Source organism: Aythya fuligula, chromosome 2 (genome assembly GCF_009819795.1).
Source record: "Aythya fuligula isolate bAytFul2 chromosome 2, bAytFul2.pri, whole genome shotgun sequence".
NCBI classification, from domain to species: Eukaryota; Metazoa; Chordata; class Aves; order Anseriformes; family Anatidae; genus Aythya; species Aythya fuligula.
The window spans coordinates 150666546-150688585 of NC_045560.1; the positions used below are offsets into that span (position 1 = coordinate 150666546).

The following is a 22040-nucleotide window of genomic DNA, read 5'->3' on the forward strand; positions in this document are numbered from 1 at the left end:
ACAGGAGAGCCTTGACTTCCTGGAGTGGGTGCTAGAGCTCAGGTGGGTAACGACATGCAATACTGACTGCAGTGCAGCCTTGTGTGCAAGACACTTCAATCTCTGTTAACAACCCACAGCCAGTCAATGGAGTCAGTGGGTCTGGGGTAAAATCTCTCTCTTCTATGTCCCACAGCCTCACATCTGGGCAGGTAACACACATCAATCTATTGGCTATATTGACTAGCTTTTCAGTTGTTGTTATGGAGACCAGACAACTAATTTGGATGGATATCACTCTACTTGAAGACAACTAAAAGTGAGAAGAACCTACTCAATCTCCTTTTGTCTTTGCTTCCACAAGGCAAGCATGTTATTTTCCCAAGATTAACTGCCTATATAATTTATGTTTTAAATCCCCCTAAGTCAGGGATTTATTCTTGACCTTTTTTTTTGTGGGTAACCAGCACAGCTGAGCAGAGGCCTACAGCTCCTGTGGCTGGACATTCAGAGGTGAATAATAGTAAATGGAGAGAGATACTGGCAGCATTTGTAAAAATGGATGAACTGGAATCTCATAAAAATGTCACACCAGAAAATAATCACGCTTATTCTAAAAAAAATTAAACCTTTTTTATTTGTATATTTATTTTTATATATAAAAGAAATACAAAAAAAAAAAAAGAAAAAAAAGAACACAAACAAAATGTTGATTATGGCAATTCAGTTTTGTCAGCCCCCTCTGCCTGGGCTGCTGCCTCAGATCCACCGGGAGTGAGCAAAGTCCTCCGGTTATAATGTCCCTTTATGATTCCAGAATTATTGTTCTCATTAAGGATTTGCTTCTGTTTTTGCCTGTTAAGAGACTGTACAAGTCCTAATACAACAGCTGCTAATGAATACTGTCCAGTCAGTTTTCTTGGTTGTAAGATTAAAGGATTTGGTTGAACTCTTCCTAGAAGAAAATATGTTTTGATTTTTCCTTCCTGTTCACTGATACCTTTGACATAAATCTCTCCTCGGTAGTCGAAGGCAAATCCTCGGTCCTTCAGGATCAGATACGTTTCTTCAGGCACTTGTATTCTGTCACTAACTCCTGTGCTGTCCATTCGACTTGCTAAATTAACTGTTTTGCCCCAGATATCATATTGCGGTTTCTTAGCACCGATAACTCCTGCTACGACAGAGCCATGGCTAATCCCTATTACAAAAAAGAGAGAGAGGGAGAAAAAGAACATCCATTCAGATGAAAATGACCAAAAACCATATTTGCCCTTCAGTACTGTATGAAAGCTGGTTCACATAAGCTTATCTTTAAGTTTAAGAAAAGGTGCATATAAAAAGAAAGTAAGAAAAAAAGTTCAGGAAAAGTAGAGAACAAAAGTTATATCCTCAGAACTATTTGACAGGGCATCCATCACAGTGGAACTGCAGTACTTACATGTCATCTGTATTCCATGTACTATTGCCAAAATTCCTGCAAAATTATTCTTAAGTAGTAGGAAAGATCTTTCTGGCCCTGCACTTGTTGAAGGCAACCCTGTCAGTGCTATGCAATCCAGAAATGACATCCTTATATGCATGTTCCATGAAGTGAAAATACTAAAGTATTCCTATGAAGTTATTGGAAGACTATATCTTATGATATTGCTGCATAAATTTTGCAAGAAATAATATAAAAATGAGTTTTTTTTTCCCCCTAAAATGGAGTTTTAAGAATAAGTTTTCTGGTAATGAAAGGCAACTTTGGGAAAAAGATATTACATTTTTAGATTTTCTTAAAAGACTATATACGCAAATACATACATATGTATAAATTCTTTATAGACATGGTCTCCAAATACAGTTGCATTCATGATCAATAAAATCTTTGCAAGTGATCCACATTTACTGGACATAGATGAATGTTCCCTGAAAAATCCTGGGAGCTGGAGTTTTTCATGGTTCAAAACTGTTAGAAAGAGTTGGCACAAACAGTGATGATGCCACCCTCCATGCTGTGATTAATGAATACACTTCAGCTTTTCTAATGGTAAGATTGTCTGTAAAGGACATGTTTCTTCTGAGTGGAGTTGGTTTTTGCCAGTGATCCAGTCAGCATAAATAGTCATCTGATTTGTTCCTGCTATGTTGCATACGTTCAGGTCATCCCACCCTATTGATTTCATCCAGGATAACAGTTTACCCCTAGCAGCAGTTTAGAGATGCTGCCACGGGGACGGATCAGGTTAGAACTGGAATTAAGATTTTGTGCAAAGCCAAAAGGCTTTGTGCACAAAAACTGTGCACAGAGTTTAGGGTAAGCTACTGTTCCCCTTTTTAATTTAAACCACGTTTTAATTTTCACGCTTGTACTATGCTTACCAATGCGAAGCTCAAAGTTGTTAAAAGAATGCTTGTTGATCTCCTGTATACTTTCATTCAAAGCTATGGAGAAGTCAGCCAGAGCACACAAATGCCCCCATTTGTCTTCACATTGCTGAGGAATCATTAAAAACAACATTAGAAATGTTTTGCATTTGCCTGTCAGAACAGCTCCCACCCATCCCCACCAAATGCAAAGTATCTTACAGATTTGGAATCTGTAAGAACAGTCTAAATGTGCTAGATCAAAGGCAGATAGGGTATTATTAAAGTTAAATTAATGCTTCTCACTTATATTACAACACTTGTGTACCTGGATACAAGAAAGCTCACTGTGAAGTACATGTTTTTTTATATGGACAGATAGTGATAAGACAAAGAGGAATGATGTTAAACCAGAAGTGTATATTTAGATTGGATGTTAGAAAGAAATTCTTCTTTCAGAGAGTGGTGAGGCACTGGAACAGGTTGCCCAGAGAAGCTGTGGATGCCCCACCCCTGGAGGTGTTCACGACCAGGCTGGATGGGGCTTTGGGCAGCTTGGTCTGGTAGGAGATGTCCCTGCCCAGGACAGGGGGGTTGGAACTCAGTGATCTTTATGGACCCTTCCAACCCAAACCTTCCTATGATTCTATGAAGTACCAGAGAAATCAATTTCCTACCAATAATCCAAAAGGCAAAAGTGGGAATTAACAATGCATATTGAAATCCATCTAATGCTGAGAAAAGAAGTATAAAGAGGATTGAGATTGGCCTGATAATTTTATGATGTCACCTCATCTATTCTGAAGCTGAGTAATTCTTTCATTAAAAAAATTTCCATAGGAATGAAGCATTGCAAGCACCACCTTGGATCACACAGTGCAGCCCTCTGACATTTTGATCATCCTCAGTATTTAAGCCAGATCATAAGAATCTCCCTAGCTTCACCCTCTTCTGTTTACATTCCATGTCCTCAGCTTTATTCAGTTCAGGGCATGTCATCTTCCCTCAGTAACCCTCACCTCTTAGATATTGATGCAGTCACATACATATATATGTATGTAGATAAGTATATTTAAAACATAGATATAAATTTCATTAGGTTTTTATTGTTTAAAAAAGGATGAATTAATCATTGGAAATGCAGTGAAGATTTTCTCATTTTGAATTTTTACCCTCATCAAGCCTAAGGAATTAGGAGCTGTGTGTCTGATGTTCAGTTCTTTGCTCATCTCTGCACAGAAGCAATTTAAACTGAAACAAAAAAAAACAAAAAAAGCCTTATGCATGCCTAGTTTTGTGGATTTCTAGCTGTCAGCATCACTTGTTACTCTGTAGGTGGGAGATGCTCAGCTAGTTACACTCCACATGTTTTATAATGTATTCTAAACAAACAATGGAAATTTTCTAGTTTATAAAGCTCAGTCTAATCTGGTTGCTGTTTTCTTGGCAGTTGCAATCAATGTAGGCAGATCTGATTCCCACTCTCCTGTTGATCTGGGGCAGCACACCCCTCTTCTGTGGTGTTCTTCCTTGTGGGGAGGCACTGGTTGCCAAGCAAGACAGACTTCAACAGCAGCCAACTTCTTGCTGGATGTATTTTAGAAACTCATTTTATTCCTTTGGAGACCCAATTTTCAGGCATATTATTGCATGTAGCAATGAATGGATTTCTCTCATCTGGCTCATCTGAAGTTCATGGCTATGACAGTGTATGTGTCTTCTGTGGCTAATTTTTTTGCACAGGTTGGTTTGCACCTCTGTAGGTGGGGGCAATGTGCAGACTTCTTGTTTTATAATGCTCTGACATGTCAGCTTTATTTTGATGTATAGATTATCATTCTGTCTAAAAATACACAGCTATGTCCTTGTAATAAATGTTTAAATGAAGCCTTGCACTTACATAAGCATGCTGCTAGTGAACAGATCCTTTCTTTTCAAACATTATTGCAAACTTCCAGTCAGATTCTGCTCTGAGTTACAGTGGTAACTTTAGAATATGTCCGAAGATATAGATAGACCTGCTCTAGATTCACATCAGTGTGATTGAAAGGAGATTTTTTTTCTCTCTGATAAACTCAAATTTGAAGATAGAATCCATATGGTTCTTGTTCAGAGTACAAGATGGCATTTCAATTCATCAAGAAGTGCAACTGTTGTCTGCCAGAAGCCCCAAATGTCTATTTTCTTTTAGCATACACAGCTCTATGAACATCAAAAAGATAACACTAATATTTTCTAATATGAATGGTGTGATCACACCAAAAGGCTTTGCTTCTTAAAGTAGACTATTCTCTTACCTGTTTTTCAGGTGACAATCCTGACACGGCCATGTACGTGCTGCCAATTGTTTTAATTTTTTCAATATCTTGAAATCTCTCTTCACCTAGTAACTAATACACATGTAAACCAAACAAAAACAAACAAACAAACAAAAACAAACAAAGAATGTGTAATTTTTATTGCAAAATGCTTGTACAGATATGGAAATGAATCTTTGTGTTCATGCTTTCTTCCCCTCATGGCACAGTTTGCTCCATGTTCTGGGACACATTGAGCTGTGGCTCTTTGCAACATCATTTATTTACAGAGTGCATTCAAGCTAAAGCCTGCTGTGCTCTGTAAAGCTGTTTGGTACATTTTGGAATGGATAATACAAGACATGCATATTCCAGCCTAACAAAAATGCAGATGAATCCCACATTTGCTGAGTTATAATCACAGAAAAGTAATGAAGACAAACTCTTTGTGTATGTGTGCTTGTATATAAGAACATGCAATCACATTAAAGTATTCCTAAATCTCTTTGGGAAGAATTCAGTTTGCTTAAATTAAGTGCTCTTATGGCAACGCTTCAGGTGATGAGGCCAGAATTAAAGGGAATTCAACCAATTAACCATTTAACCATGTTACACAGTCAGTGGATAGAGGTAGATGCCTCCAAAGAATTTCTATGAGAGATCAAGTCCTCACGCATGGCATGTTTCCCCGTATTTTCTACCATGCCTGATGCCGGCATGTCCATTGGTTGTTCCATCTGCACTTTTGTTATGTATTTACCTCTTCTACAAAATAAATAAATAAATAAATAAATAAAAATAATAATCAGGGAACCAAGAGGAATTAGTAAACATCTGTGTTGATGCTAAGAAGGAGTAATAACAATAAATAAATAAATAGATAGATAAAAGCAAATAATAATAATAATAAAAAAAACTAGCCAGATTAAGAATCCGGAAGAGAAAGAATAAATATTGTCTGCCAACTAAAGCACTGGGTAGAGTGGGAATGTAAATCTGGTCCGTATTTCAAGCCCATCTTCACAGTAATAAAGACTTAAACAAAGACTTTGCATTAAGTTGGGATCAGAGCCTGAGAGACCTACGCAGATTTCAGGTTGTGAACTCTACCAAAGACAGCAGAGCTTTATGTGGAAAGTGGACACGTCACCTCATCACAGGCTTTAAATATGTGTATTACTGAAGGTAACACCAAAATACTCTAGGAAACTCCAAGATATGCGATGTAGTATCTAATAAATTCAAGCATCAGTATGGTTAGGCAGTCCTGGAAAACAACAGCCAAAACCATTACCACCACCAAAACAAACAAATGAACAAACAAAAGCCAACAACCAAACCACTAGGCAATGAATTTGAAACTTTCAGTTCTTAAGTTGGGATTTAAATGTAAATAATAATAATAATAATAATAATAATAATAATAATAATAATAATAATAATAAAATATCTGGAGAGGCAAAAAAATAATGAAGTTTTCCCCTTTCTTTTATACAGCATCATGCATTCTTTTTCCATCTTGTGGGTTTGAGTTTCCTGTCAATTAAAAACTAAAGGGATTATTTCATTCAAAGGGAAAAGCATACCAAAGGCATAACATGAAATATCCCTGGCGATTGAAGTAACCACTGCATACGTCAGCCACAGTGTTAGGGGCTTGGAAGCGCTGCCGTTCATGTACAGATACAACACCATCTGTCTCTAATGGGAGGCCGCACAGCATCGCGCAGGGGACACACAGCCATATGGTTAATGGCTCCCTTCCAAGTCAGGAAAGTCCAAAAACTTGACCCGCTTCTCATTTTCTTTAAACTGCCAGAAAAGCCCATTATCTGCATTTCTCTCCTACATGGGCAGCTCTTCCAACTGCTCTCTTAAAAAAAAAGTAATGTTTCTCTTTTCTATGCTTTTGTGAGCAGCCTGAGAGCACCAGGTGTGTGGGCAAGGAGAGAAAATGGTCTTGATTAAAAACAGACTATGTTTTCATTTCACATGCTCACTGGAAACAACAGCAGAGAGCACAGTAACATAAAATGCATGATGAATATCTAAAATGATTATTTTAAGGAAGAAAAAAATTCTTGTCTCTCAGGAAATTTAAAAGAAATAAACTTATTTTCTTTCTTCTCATTCATTATTATTTATAAATCTCTATTTTTTTTTCTTGCTTTATCTTGTTTATTAAACATCTTTCCTTCTTCAAATAATGGTTTATTTACCCATTACTTTCTTCACAGTATGACAGGATGATGGAATTTGTTATTGGGAAAAGGTATTCCCACTCAGTCTTAAGGCAACAGCTATTTGTTACAGGACTTTAAGTAGGCTTGCTAATTTACCAAGATAGTCCAGGAAACATTTTCAATCACTGTAATGTGGTTGGTATCTGAAAAGAAACTGAAGCTTAATCATTCAGTTCATGTACAGCTAAGGTCAGACCCTGTGGTATATGATTGCAGTAGAACATGTACAAAGTAGTAGAAAAGGAATGCTTCAGGACATGCCACACAACTGTAAAGTAATCAGCAAAGTCTGAAAGCAGGATCCTGCAGGCTGCCAAAAAACATGTTTGTGACAACATAGTATATTAGAATCTGCTTTTATAAACACCGTGCAAATCACTGCAGGATAAAGGAAAAAGGAGGGAAAGAGGGAAAAAGAACCTATGAACTAGTAAACTCTTATTAAAGAACAAGTCCCAACTGTACCATCACTAAGATACACAAATGATGGATTAAATGACTAGAAAGACTATTACTTTACAGAAAAAAAAGTCTGTCAAGACTCAGAATTTTCAGGAGAAATGTTCTGGTATTAATTTTTGATAACAACATTTCTAAGAATGGGAGTTTAGCCCTGTTTGTGTCTTAAGATTTCAGACACTTATGAGTAATTATAACAAAGAGTAATTATAAAAACAGATTTGTAATGTTCATGTTTGTTTAAGTGTGAAATATTCCTTTCAGTACCTCTGGGCCTGGGTACAAAATAGGAAATAACTGTATCATGTAATGATGCTATGTGTAAAAAAAAAAAAAAAAAAAAAAAAAAAAGTGTCCTTTTGTCAGTCCAGAACCCAATATCTCCTGAAACATCTCCCATTCTGCCTCAATCAACAAGATGCCTGGACAAGCTAGAAATCAACAAATTTGTGGGCCTTCAGGGAAAAAAAATCCTAAGTGATGACTGTGCTTTGAGAAGACTTAGTCACCTGCTCCCCAATACTGACTTTTGGACCAGGTTTCCCAGACTCCCTAAGAAAGAGTCAGTCACATCCTGAGTTGTCTGGGGACTCCTACCCTGCCCAGCTGCTGGTGGCACATATTGTAAGGCCACTGTTCACTACTTTTTGTTTGAATATTTTTGACTCCCTAACACAGTTCCACTAAGTGCAAAACAAAATAGATCCGGACAGTAAGCTTTGTGTTTTATTGTAACAAATAAATGCCTCTAAAATGAAGTGAAAATAAACCACCCTATCACATTTTTCAGACCAGGTCAATTTTTACTACTGCTTTCATTCAGAAATATATTCCTAGCACTATGGATACAACATCCCTATTACTGTTACCTGTAAAAGGTAAGGTGGGGATTCACAGTGTAGAATCTAATTTGAGATTAGGAACTCAATTCACTTGTCTAAACATAGATATCTAGTGTTATTTAGAGCATGCTTCCTGGTAAAACATCCAACAGATTTCTCTAGGATAGTATGAGTTTTCTGATGGTGTGTATGGGACCTGCCAGTCCCATACGTCTTCCTGTCCTAAGAATTGTACATCCAGCTGTCCCTGCAGAGTTATTCACATGAAGCTGAGGAACAATATTAATCCATGAAGGACATATGTTCTTCCATATATCTCCTCTGCTTTCAAGCTGCACATCTGCATTTTGTTTCCAGGCCTGTGTTGAGACAGATAATCTTGGTAAGAAACATCATGAAAAGAAAGGCACAATGACATCATATAATGTCAGTCTATAGTTACGTGGAAACATTACTGCCCCTGAAACACTGGACCTGAAATGACTTCTGGTTCCATTTCCATGTCTAGGATTGCTCTCTTCGCAGTGGTTCTGTCACCTTCCAGACTGCTTAGACAGAGTAAACTAATGGCATGACTACACTGGAAATAGGTTAGCTGTCAGCAGGGGATCACATAATTTCATTTACTACTCATACGAAGAACATATCTATTATTCAACTAAACGTGTCTGGGACATAATTCAGTCCCTAATTAGGTCCTTTATTAATTACAGAACAGGTGTTGGGGACCTGAATGCACTATCACATTAAGGTTTTTGATGAAAATGTTGTCTTCAGTAATCACCTCAGCAGCAATGAAATTTTGCCGTGAAGATTATATGAACATGCATGAAAAGATATCTTAAATTAATTCATAGCAATAGGCTTTGCATTAAGTTTGAGCCATAATCATTTTAATCAGATCTGGAAAGAAAAACAAAACTATTAATCATGAAGCAAGCTGACAGCTGTGCAAGATCTCAGAGATAAGAATGAGATATTTATACCTATAAGGAAAGCAGATCAGGAGTTTAACAGGTGACAGAGATCTTCTCATAGGAGAGGAAGTTAGTTTTCTACTGAAATGCACAGGGATGCATCTGTGAATTCTTCTATTTCCTGCTGTCAATTTTAGTATTTGCTCAGCTGTACAAATTAACCCTCAATTTCATTGTGTCTCACAATTTGGTACATTTGACCCTCATCCAGCTTTCATGAGCTACCACTCTATGAAGTCTCCTAGTGTTCATCTTTTTCTCCAGTAGCTTCCTCTGGAGCCCTTGGAGATGTCTGTAGTTCAAAGCAAAGCAAAACAAAACAAACAAACAAAACCCCTTAGACTGGCTCCTCAAAGGGAGATCGGTACTTAAAGTAGGACTGAGATATTAATTAAGAAAAAAAAAATAATCTGTATGCTTAATCTATAGACAGAATCCTGGTATCCCTTCTCGTCATCTCTCAAAAACTCACATTTAAGAATTTGTATTCTGATAAAGCCTTTTGAGTTGAGAGTCAAAACAATAAAAAGAAACAAACAGTGGTAGAAGCTGTTCTCATTTTTGCAAAGCACTACCTAAGTAGAGCTTTTCCCTATTCTGTTTAAGAAAATTGTTCTATGGTTACATCACTCATGTGGGATGTAAAATCTAGATCCAGATCATTTTGAAGGAATTAACTCATTCCTTCTGCTTTCTTGGAATGTGTCAATATCAACCTGACAAGACACTCTTCACTTCCCCACTTGATACTCTACCACAATACAGAAAAGAATTAAAAAAAAATTTTTTTGGATAAACAGAGATAAACAGAACATGAGATTCTAGGCTAGGATTTTTTACTGTTCCTCAAAGATTACTTGCTATACATATGCCCAATCCCCTGCAGTCCAGGTTAGTGCCAATTTTGTGTTTCTCAGAAAAATTCTAAAAAGAATGTGTTTTTCCCATTTTATCTGTAATTCTCTTTCCCATATGGAATATTCCAGTCCAGAACATAGATCCAATCTCACTTGTTAACCTTCTTGAACAGGACAGGATACCTATATAAATACTTCTTTCTTTTTATGTCCTTTCCACACTTCTTTTCCTCTCCACCTCTGAATTCCTTAACAAAGCAAGCAGCTTAACCAATGTATTACTTACTTGACCAGACAAGTGACATCAGTAACAATGCCACCACCTTTCATTCTTTACCCAACAAAAGATTAAAAGATGTGTGCTTCACATTTAACTTGACACTGTTTTTAAAACCTTTAATGTTTACCAAGTCCATTCACTCATTGCCTTCAAAATAATACCTTTATAAATACCATTATTTAGATCATTATTTCCCAGAACTGCTGTAAATTTTCTCACCCTTTCTTCTGCAGAATAAAGGCATGTTCTACTTCTAGGTATGCTGGAGCAGACTAGTTTTAACTGCGTACCTTTATATTCAAGTAACTATTGATTTCAGTTTCACTAGTCATTCAGACCAAAGTTTGGCAAATTGAAATTAAAATGCAAAATAGACAATTGTAATAGCAATTAAAGTTAAAAAAAAAATCAGAAAATTATTGGAAGAAAAATAGTAAATTTGATAATTTAGGATGAAGTATTTGGTGTTAGGGAACTCATCACCTAAGCACTACCAGATTTTCTCTAATTGCTGGTATTACCTCATCAAAGTCTGCAATGATCTCATTCAGCAAGCGCAGACATTCTACTCCTTGGTTATTCATCTCAGTCTGGGAATAGAAGTCAGCAAATCCAGGAATAGAAGCAAACATCACACCAACAGCATCATAAGACTGAGAGTACAATTCCTAAAAGAACATTGAAAAAAACAAGTTGGAATGGGAATATAGAGAAGAGAAAGTCCTTGTCAGCAATTAAAATATGTTTATTTTTTCCATGAATAGTACCTTAATAACTGAGGTTACCATTAGTATATTGTGTAATTGACTAGCCAGGTTCAACAGGAGCAGGCTAACAGCTTTCATATTTTTATTATGGATTTTATGCAAGGTTTGACCTTTATTAGAAAACCTCTCTTACTGCTTCTGAGGTCAGGAGACTACACCAGAAAAACTAAAAAAAATAAAAAAGTAGAATTTCTGAATTAATATGAATTTATATGAGGAATCACTTGAAAGAATGAGGAATTAATTTGCATGTATAGGTAACAGAGAATCAAACACTGTTAGGGAAGTAAAAGGAACCTAATATTTATTATTTTTAAGATGTTTAAGTCTGTCTTACATGTTTGGAGCTATCAATATATTTCTAGATTAGTAGATTAACAAGGATAACAGGGACCAGGTGGTGTCATTTTAAATGTTTAATATGAATTCTTTGAAAAGATTCTATTAATTACCTCATTTTCAAGTGGATAATTTATACTTTAGAAGTCTTTATAAATTTGTCTACTCTTTGATTCTCCTGTGGTTCTACCTGTGGTTCTCTTAAGGTGACTATGGAGCCATCTGGTTGCCTGGCTCTTGGAGAGGTTCCTGTTATTAAGGTTTGGAAGAAGGGAGAAACAGAAGCGAGGGTTATAACAGAGTTACTGGGGATAGAAAGTAGTCTATAAGGGACCAGACCTAGGAGGCTATAATGATAAAGTGTCCCCTGGCATAAACGTTCACTTATGGTACATATAGATTTCACTCTGGTATTGAATGGACAATTTATATATGTATTTGTTCTTGTGAAAATACATGTGAAATACAGTCAGTTCTTTGAGACCAAACAAATTATTTTTATTTTTAGGAAAAAAAAAAAATGCCAAGGAATCTCCACAGTTCCTGGTATGCTTTCCTAGTGGATAACATACCACAACAACACACATTCTCTCTCTCTCTTTTTTTCTCCTTTTTTTTTTTTTTTTTTTTTTTTTTTTTTAATTTCAACTTCCAACCATTGGGTCTTCCTGTGTCCTGGCAGTGCAAGGTCAAAAACTGGCATAATGTAGCCCAATGTCTGGGTACTTCTTTTGTTTCTGTCCTGGGACTTCCCTTGATATTCTGGCATTGAGCAGTTGCTTCTCAATGCTTTTACTAGTGTGCTTTAGGAAACGTTACCACTTTACCCTCATTATAAAAGGACTGGACCCCATACACTTAATGTGAACACCTCAGGCTCCTATGCTCCATCATTCTGCTTCTCCCTATAAAAGCATCTTGAACCCCTGCCCTGCACTTTGGTATGCTTTTAATGCTACTGCTTATCTAGACTTTTTAGTAATGTGTCCTCCAGAGAAAATAGAAAAATTCTACTAGTTTCCAAGTGCACTGCCAACCTCTTATTCAGGATAAAAAAAAAAAAAAAAGAAAAAAAAAAAGAGAGAGAGAGAGAGATTGATTACCATTTTACCCTTACACTTTCCTCCACTGAAGAACATCTACAGGGTCATGGAAGTCATATTCTAAGGATATTTCTGTTTTCTTTCACAGATATAGAAAAAAAGTAATACACACTAGTTCGTTGAGCCTTATGGAAAAAAAGACAATATGCACTTGAAGCACATATGCAATCAGACATATACTTTCCTCAGATTTTGAAGATAGAAAACAATTGGCTCAGCCTTCAGCTGTTAGTTTTTTCTATTTTTGGTAAGAAGCATCAAGACAAAAATAATATATCCATGAGAAAATGCTTACAGTATACATTACAGGGAATTCATGTTTTGAGAGCAGAGAAATTAACTTAATGGCCAGATTTGAATAGCAGAATTGATTGTACTAAAATGTAGTAGATGTTACAGCCAGCCAACTCACACATAAATCATCCACAAGTATAGTCAATCTGGGAAATTGTCTTACAAAATGCAAAACTGGTGGCACCGAATTCAATGGCAAATTATTGAAGCATCAGCAATGATCTGTGGGGCATCTGTTTGCTTCTGAAGTTTATTATACATGTGAGTGTATGTGAATTGATGTGTAGTAAGAGAGGACACATATTCCCTGAGAATCCATAATGGAGACATGACAAAACACTCTCATGGTTGGTATCAGGTCCGTTCTATTTGCAATGAAGTATTTTAGCCAGGTTTCGCACATACATTTTCTCATGTGCAAATGTGGTGTTTTTATGACCACTTAATACCCACAGAGTGGGTATTCCTCAATAAGATGATTCCTATAGTTCCTTCCCTTGCAGGTTCTCACTATGTCACCTTTCCCTTGGTGTTATTTGAAATCACATATTCAGAGCACAATGATTCCGCATTGTGTAGTGTAATTTGGCTGCCTACATCTATTTTCAAAATGTAGAATCAGAAAGAGGGAGACCTGAATCCATTTTACTACACAATGAATCTGGGTATGTCAGAGTTGGCAACTTTAATTTTGAAGCATTTGTTATGTCTTCATTGTTAAGTATAATTCCAACATTAAATGAGAAAATCCCAATTTTATAATACAATGGTCTTTATTCACAGATAATATTAAAATATGCATTTGCCTTATTTCAGATAAGGATTAAGTGATTTCCTGCTGTTTTCAGAATCAAATGCTGATCTTTCTTCTATCTCTTCAGCAATCCCTCTCCAAATTCTGTTTTAGGAATACGCAGAAACTCCACCACCAGCAGACTTTTTACCACTTTTCCCTCAATCTGACAGACCTTCAGCACAACTAGCTTACACTTATAAAGCTTTTCTACGTGTATTGCAAATATGCTTTAGAAACAAAGCTACAAACTGTGTTTCTGAAATGGGTGCTTTGTTAATTGCACAGAGAAGGCAATTCAAAGCAAAGCAATATGAAATGGCAAAGATGTTCTCTTAGGACTGGAGATGCAAGAGGCTTGGGTCTACTGCTGCCTGTTGAACAGATTTCTTGCATAACAATTGGCAAGGCTGTAATAATACTTCTGCAATACTGGGCTATCTTAAATTTTCACATGTATTTTGTTAAATATCTGTAACTTTTTTAGGAATATTTGATTTTCATAGACTCAAAAGTTGTGAGGGACCTTTGGAAGGTTCCATTAGAAGCAGGAACAATTTGGTCAAGTTTGTCATGGCCTTTGCCAAACTGAAAAGCTGAAGATTTTACATCCTCTGTGAGGCTTTGATGAAATATCTGACCAGATCCCTGGACAAAAATTTTCTTTCATCTAAATGGGATTTTTCATCCTGCAACTTGTGTCCATTGGATCTTGTCCTTCATCTGAGAAGGGTTTGTGTTTGTCTTTTCTATAACCAACCAGTAGGTAGTTGAAGACAACAATAAGATTACCCTTCATCCTTTTCCTCTTAAGGCTGAACAAACACAGTTCTCTTAGCCTGTTGTCATATGTCGTGGTGTCTGAAAATACTAATAATATTAGTGGCCCTAAACTGAAATTGTTCTGCTAGGTTTATGTATCTCATACGGGGGACCCTAAAGCTGGAAACAGCAGTCCATATGCAGACCTAGACGTGCAGAACACAGAGAATAGTAATTTCCCAATTTCCCTAACATTAAAACATGATTTTTTTTTTAATTCACTGTTTATTCATTTATTTTTAAAATACGGACCAGATGCCAAATACAGGCAGTATTTTTGTACTGAGTACTATTGAGAATAGTGTAAAAACAATTCCTGAAAAGGTCTGTTTTTCTTTTGATAATTAAATGAAATTTTCAGAGGTAAAATTGATACCTACTTCATTATCCCGATCCTTCTCCAGGAAGTGACGGGCAACGTGACTGGGTAAAATATTCCGTAGCATATTTTCATTGTGCTCCCTTAACTCCTTCATTTCATTGATTTCTTCTTTTGCTTGAACACGCCAGAGAAAATCCAGCCTTGCTGTATATTCAAGCTGTAATTTCCGAAAGAAAAGAAGTGCAAAAATAAAACCCAACAAGATAAGAGTAGCTGTTGTATTGTCATCCTGGAAGGCTGCTCTTGCCATGTAATTTCTTCAACATTGCTGAAGATGTTTGACTCAGAAAGAATTTGATTTCATTGCCAGAAAGAATATCCTTTATTTGCCTTGTGTATTGTGGGTTTCTCAGAGAAATATTGGGACTAACAATATTTGTCATTACTGTTATGGTTAGTGACTAGAAATTTTCAGAAAGTTATTTTCCTTTTAAACACCTTTCTATTATTTAAATAAAAACATAATGGTATCAGACAGGAGATTAGTAATTAGAAGATATTTGTATGGAATAAATATGTTCTCCTTTTCATATATATATATATATATATATATAATGAACAGGGTTTCATGAGGAAATAACATATATGATCCCAAATACTTTTCAAAGTAACATGTTTTACTTCTTAGAGATGAGCATCTTTGAGCAAAACTAAATCCAAAAGTCCAACACAGTGTCAAGGAGGACTTTCAAGTCTGTGGCACCAAAATGAGATATTTCTGTTGTGGGGACATGCACTTGTATGTCTTTTAATTTTTTAAAAAGATAGTGAAAGATATGCTATTGGCATTTCCTTGAATACTCATTCCTTGTTGTACTGGGGATCCAGGGTCTGCACAGTAAGAATTTCAAACACGAACAGTGGCAGTGCCTGATACTGTCTAACCAAATTAGATGACTTTCAGTGCTGCACGTACGTAGAACAAAACTAATATTCCTGAACAGCACAGTTTATATATGAATATATATATATATTTGTTGCATATTTATACATGTATATTTGTATATATAAAAATGGCAGCTGTCTGCTAGCTGGAGAACATGCAGAAACATCACATTTTTTGCCTGAGGGGCACATGGACAAGACCACAACTGCCAGAACTTTTGAGTTCATGGCACTGAAGGAGAGCTTTCAGATTTGAAGGCAGGTGATACTCTAGCTTGCACAAAGCCTGTACAAAAGCTGATTTATTAAGCTTCAACCTGATGGAAATATATCTCTCTCTGATGCAAACTGAAAGAGAAATATTTTTGAGACTTGAGATGCTTTAAACAGAGATAATAATCAAATACTCAGAAGAGGGTTGTATAGCATCAGTAAATAAATGCATTTTCTAATTGGGAGAGACATCAAATGGATTGCCAACAGGTGCTGGGATAAGGACACGGCTCTGATATAACTCGCATACCAAGGGGAAGCCTGCAGTGGGCGGGAATAACTAAGACAGGGTTCAGGCATTGGCTAGTGACTCATCTGGTCCATGTTTTTCACTGTTAGCAGTGACCAATGGCAGTTTTGAAGAATATACAAAAACATCTTGCAAGGGGGCTTGCAGTTTGGCTGTACTAGAGGAAGCTTTTCTTCCTAAAAACTAAAAATGAGTCTGACTTGATATAATCTCTCAAAGCTTGTATGCATTTTAGTAGTGATTTACATTCTCTCTAAATGCTATTGCCACCTTTAAAAACAGTCTCCTCTAATTTTCATATTTTGATCTTCCATCTTGTGATTGTTAATCTAACTGACTCCCCTACCCTCCTCCCCCCTCCTCCCAATAAATAAATAAATAATGTGTCAGAAAAATAAATATATGTTTAAGGCATTTTTTTCTGACATTTGTAGTTTCCTTTTCTTTCGCCTTGCTTTTGTGCTAAAAGAGAGAGCCCATACAAGATCATATCTGACTTTTATCTCTACCAGCTGACTGTGAAGGTAACATTGACTATAATTTTGCAAGAAGACCTTAAAGTATTTTACAGATTGGCTTGGAGCAGGAGCTGCTAGTGGATTCTAAGTTCTTTGATGCTTCAGATATCTAAAACCACTACAGTGAAAGGTTTTCAAAAGGCTGCAATGTATTTTTTGGGGGTATTTTTTTTTCACATCTTTAAACCTAACTCAGAATAGCAACAGTTTATATTTATATTTTAGATAATTTCATTCTGGTTATTTATAATCTTATTGTAGCAGAAAATATTTTTCTTGTATCTTCACTGGTTGAGATGACACTGATAGTTCAGAGGTAAAAGGATGTCATATATATGAGGTTTGAAAATAGTTTTAGGAAGATGTTCTGCTAAGTTCTGATACTTGCTAAAACTAACAAAATTATAGTGTAGAGTTTTGGGTTTAGAAATATGAGAACAGAACAGAAATAAAAATATATGACTATAACTGTCTGATCTTGAAATGTTCAAGTTTTCTTGTTCTGCCATATATCCCCCATATGCACTCTTAATTTCAATACTGTGTGAAGAGAATAGAACAGGTGTATTACACAGCAAGCCTAGCATTTCCTATGTCCTGTATTTCTAAACAACCCAATCTTTCTCCAGACAATTGCCATATGCAAGGAAAGGACAAGGTATGGATCAGTGTTTGAGAGACAGAATATTTTTTCATTTAAGAATGAGAAAGGAAAGGGTTTACATAACAAAAGGGCACATTCAACCACTGAAAATTGCCTAACTTCAAATAAAAAAAGCAAAGAGCCTTTACTCACTAATTTAAAATCTGTGCATAGAAAGATTAATGAAGAGACCTGTAGCATAATATCAGAATTAGATATGTATTTTCCTCTCTTCTTCTCTTTCAACTGTAACAAACTCCTCTTCCTATTTCCTCATTCTTCCTTGTTTTCCCAAGCATAAAGAAGGTTAAGGGGGTCATGTTTTTTGCAGATAGATTGCTTTGTAGGAATGTCAGTTCTTCCTCCCTTCCCACAAGGCTTTGGAGAGCAAAGCTATATCTCTTACATTTAGAGGTTATTGTGTACAAAGCAGTCTCTGCCTGCCCTGTCAAAGTCAAGTTGTCATTTGCACGAAAGATCTCCAGAAGCGGAAGAGCAACTGGTCAACATTTGCCTACATGAGAACCCATCTGCAACCCAAAAGAAACCAGAGATGGTCTTTGTCCTTTGCTTCATAAGGTCTAATTGGAGTAGAGGGAGGAGAAGGACTGAGCCTTCTGTGGGCAGTTTTATTCCTTCTGCATTTGTTAATTTTTTATTTTTATTTTTTATTTTTTTTTCAAAACCATGGTGGTAGGTTGCACTCAGGTTTAATAGGTTACTTATTTTTGTGTCTTTTCACAAGAGATGCATTTCCAAGAGAGAAGACTGTATGTGATATTGTATTTTGATAAGATTTTGAAAGATGTTATATGTTATATTTAACTCATTAAAATGTTAAAGTGGTATATAAACACATTTTAAGTACAGAATGTGCAACGTCAAAATTGTCCACAATACTTCTTTAATGAACATTTTTTCAACTTTGGCTTGCAGAAATACTGTTGTAAAATGTGTACTACTCATCTTAAGAATATGTTTCTAGATGAAATTTGCTTTCTAATGAGGAATTATTCTATTTGGCTTGATGTCATAAATCAGTGATAGAACTATATATAATTACGGGTTTAGCACAAGAGAATGTCTCTATTTCTTGGTTGAAATACACGTAAGATTTTAAGACACTGACTTTGATTAGACATACTCACAGAACCTTTTCTTGATAAGAATCTAATTTAAAAGTATATCTGCAAATATAGGGATTAACTTTAAATCACACTGGATAAAGAATAGCAGAGAATGAGCTGTTCGGAAATTAAATACCCATGAGCTTGATTTTACAAAAGTAATCTCTTTTGCAAAAACACCTAGAATGAGGCATATCTTGAGTGATTCTAATTCTGCAGTTTTTAAGAAGTAAAGCTGTGCTGGAGGACAGCTTTATCAGATTTAATGAATTCTCCATCAGTTCAAACTATTGAAGAGGCTTTTTTAATGTGCTCTGGATTATTATAATTCTTTTTATAATTTATAATTCTTTTAATATATATATCATAGTTTGTATTTTTACAGATACTTTTATGTTAACTTTATAAAAGTAAATAAAACAGTGCAAGAAAATGTTCTCAGGCACTGTTTTTGGATTTTGTTAAACTGATAGATTAGCCCTATGAATCATTTGGGAGAACGTACAGAGGTAAGCACACATTAGGGACCATTTCCAAGGGCAGTTTGGGTATATCCACTCTGTTTTATGGGACAAGGAAGATTAACAGACTGGAAAAAGGCTGTGTTGTGCCAATAGGCCTCCAGGCTGGAGAACAGTTTCAAATACCCTTAATCAGTTTTTCATAAAATACAAATGTGTACACTCAGATTTTGATCCTGAAGAGCATTACTTGGGATTCTGTCTTAATTCTTACTCTGTCTTAATCAGTGTTTCTTTCTAAATGCTTACTCTCGCTTTAGGAGATTGCCAACCCTTAGATTTGTATCTTTGCTTATGCTAAGAATTTCCTAGCCTTCTCTTATTGCCTCACTCCAGTTAGGATCTACAAATGCTGGTATTAATCAGCCTAATCCTCTTCAGGGGAAAATCTTTAAGCAAGTTGAACATGCAGGACCATGTCTAAGGGCAATTGTCATTGATGCTTCCTTTTGAAGTAGTAGTTCTGTTCGTCTTTATGTGAACAGAAACTGCCTGAAGTCAGCATGCTTGATATGTAGTGCCATAGAAATTGTCAATGAGAAGCACTGCAAAGAAAACACCCTGCTTTAGATGTATTTTAGTGAATGTATTGGTTGATTATTATTTTCATACAGTAGTTTCTTGATTCCTCAAGTATCATCCTCATCTAAGTCCTTGCTATGGTCTAGGTGAAGGCATTCCTGGAAGTGGTCCATGACCCAAAGTCAGTGTTGGTGCTTAGACTTCTATAACCTAAAATTTTCCTCAGTTCCTCAAGTGCAGTGTTTTTCTTCTATCAACATACTAAGTCATTTCAAGGGATTTTTATTATTTACTGATTTGTTATTCCCTTTCTTCATTTTGGTTTTATGCCTGCTCAAATACACTGAAGTAGTCAGATAACACTAGAATTGCAAAAATACCTAAGATAAACAAAATCCTATTTGTTCCTTCAACCTCTATCAACAACTACAATATAACTTGTCTATTGCTGAATATAATATTGCACATGTTCTTTAAGAATGCTAGGCAGTGTCAGATGTAGGCTTTCTTTAATCAGATTCTGCATATGGCTTATTAAATTGTTAAAGGTCATATGCTCAAGTGGATAAAAAAGCAGTTGGTATTTTGAAAGTAATTATTGTCACATCCTGCAATTGCAAGTGATATAGGGAATGGTTGAGGCAAATGTTTGCATTACCTGTTGACCATGATAAAATACAGCTAAAAGGAACATTGCCATCAGTAGTAAAGATGCCTCCTTTGTACCCAGGAAGTCTGTTCTGGAAAAATAAAATAAAATACAGTTATTGATTTGTCAGTGCTTGTTATAATCATGCAGAAATTTCATTCTGTAATTCCCTAGTACTTTTTCTTGTTCATTAAAAAGTCTTCTGCATTTGAACATTTAACTTAGAAATAATTAGTTCAAGAGGACAGGAGTGTAATTAGAGTGCTTGCTGTTTGGAAACAAATGTATTAAATAAATAAATTGTAGCCTACAGTAAGTACACAGAAGGTGATGATCTTTCTCTTTCAAATGTGATATGTAAGCTGTGTGCCAGTCATTCCACTTTCCTGGGAGCTTTATAAACAACAATGAACACAACAGCCCTTGCCATGTATAGGAGGTGGTATCTGCATAGGGAAAGGTTTAGGCTGGATCTAGTAAAGGGAAACTTCCAGAGTGTGACAGTAAAAGTCCAACAAAAGGGACTTGAGATAAGAAATGGACCCCAAGGCAGTTGCTGAAATTTAAATATACTTATATTGATTTTACTGAGACACAAAGAGGAGAGCATAGAATTCTTTGCCTATGACAGGAAATAAAGGAAATGTTTGTAGATAGTAGGGAAACAAAGAAGATGAATTAAGAAAGTGTTTTCTCCTGAATGGAATCAGAGATGCTGTGTGTGGAGCAATGGAGAAAGTGTGATGAAATATGGTGAAAAGAGCCCAGAACAGTTTAAGTAGATTTCAGATACAAAGAGGAATTACAATTATGTGAAAAGATGTCAAAACTGAAAAAGCAGTTTGGGTGTTTTACTCTGTGGTAAAGTCCCTGTAGAGTTTTATTTCCATGTGCAATAGAAACTGTTCTGAATCTGAAGATTTTCACACAAGCATAAATTTTCTTTGCTGTGCTTAGTTAGTGGAAAAAAAAATATGATCATGACATCATCAGACAATGACCATGATATCTACTTCTAGTTAATGCTCTTGGTCAGAGTATTATTTCCTTCCTGCCATTTGTTTTATTTGCTGGGCTCTGTCATGAATATACTATGTGTTATATGATTAGATAATAAGAGCATAACTAGGATTAGAAAAAGGAATTGCATCTCAAGCCATTAGTATTTTGGTACTGTAGGAAGCTAGTAAGGAAAGATATTTGTGCAAAGCCTTATTGTGTGTAAAGACATGGCTGTTGTGAGAACTACTTGCAGTGCAAATGGATGCTTTTCTATGCTTTTGCAGCTCTTCAGTTACAGGTTTTGCTGGCATGCACTTAAATAAAGCACAAGCAGCAGTACAAGCTGGTCGAGTACTACAGATTAAAGATGTATTTTTCTGAATGAGCTAAATCACTGCTACTCTAGGTTCAGAGTTATTTAACACTTGGAGAAGCTCTAGCTGCAAATCGTGGTGGATCTTCTGTCCTCCCACTGTCTCTTCAGCTCCTCTTTCTAACAGGAGAGTCTACAAAATGAGATCATCCCTGTATTCCTTATATCTTTAGCAACTGTATGCTATATTTTGAGATTTATATGGGTAAAACCCTGCCCCTAAAACATCAACTGTTTACTCTTGTTTTCTTAATTGGAGGCAAAAGTTTAAATCAGTACTTCTGGAGTATTTAGGACTAGAAACAAGTGGTGTATATGCACTATAACATATTTTTGGCAACATGGATGGACTATGGGAGACTTAAGAGATAATCCCTTCTCAATATTTACTTTTCCTCATGAAATGAGTACTTAAATAAAAAGGTCTGAGAAAAAAAACCAATCACATTAGAAATCTTGCTAGATTAGTCAATGCCTCTTGTAACCAACCCTAT

At 35.9% G+C, this 22040-nt stretch overlaps 1 protein-coding gene across 1 annotated transcript in view; it reads right to left on the minus strand.

Annotated features, from left to right (window-relative positions):
* Positions 1 to 692: 692 nt before the first annotated feature.
* ADCY8 (adenylate cyclase 8) overlaps positions 693 to 22040 on the minus strand; it is a 122393-nt gene continuing 101045 nt past the window's right edge. The window contains 6 exon segments of the mRNA XM_032182458.1: positions 693 to 1180; positions 2344 to 2458; positions 4626 to 4718; positions 10805 to 10951; positions 14782 to 14940; positions 20181 to 20262. Coding sequence (XP_032038349.1) covers positions 693 to 1180; positions 2344 to 2458; positions 4626 to 4718; positions 10805 to 10951; positions 14782 to 14940; positions 20181 to 20262 — 1084 coding nt within the window.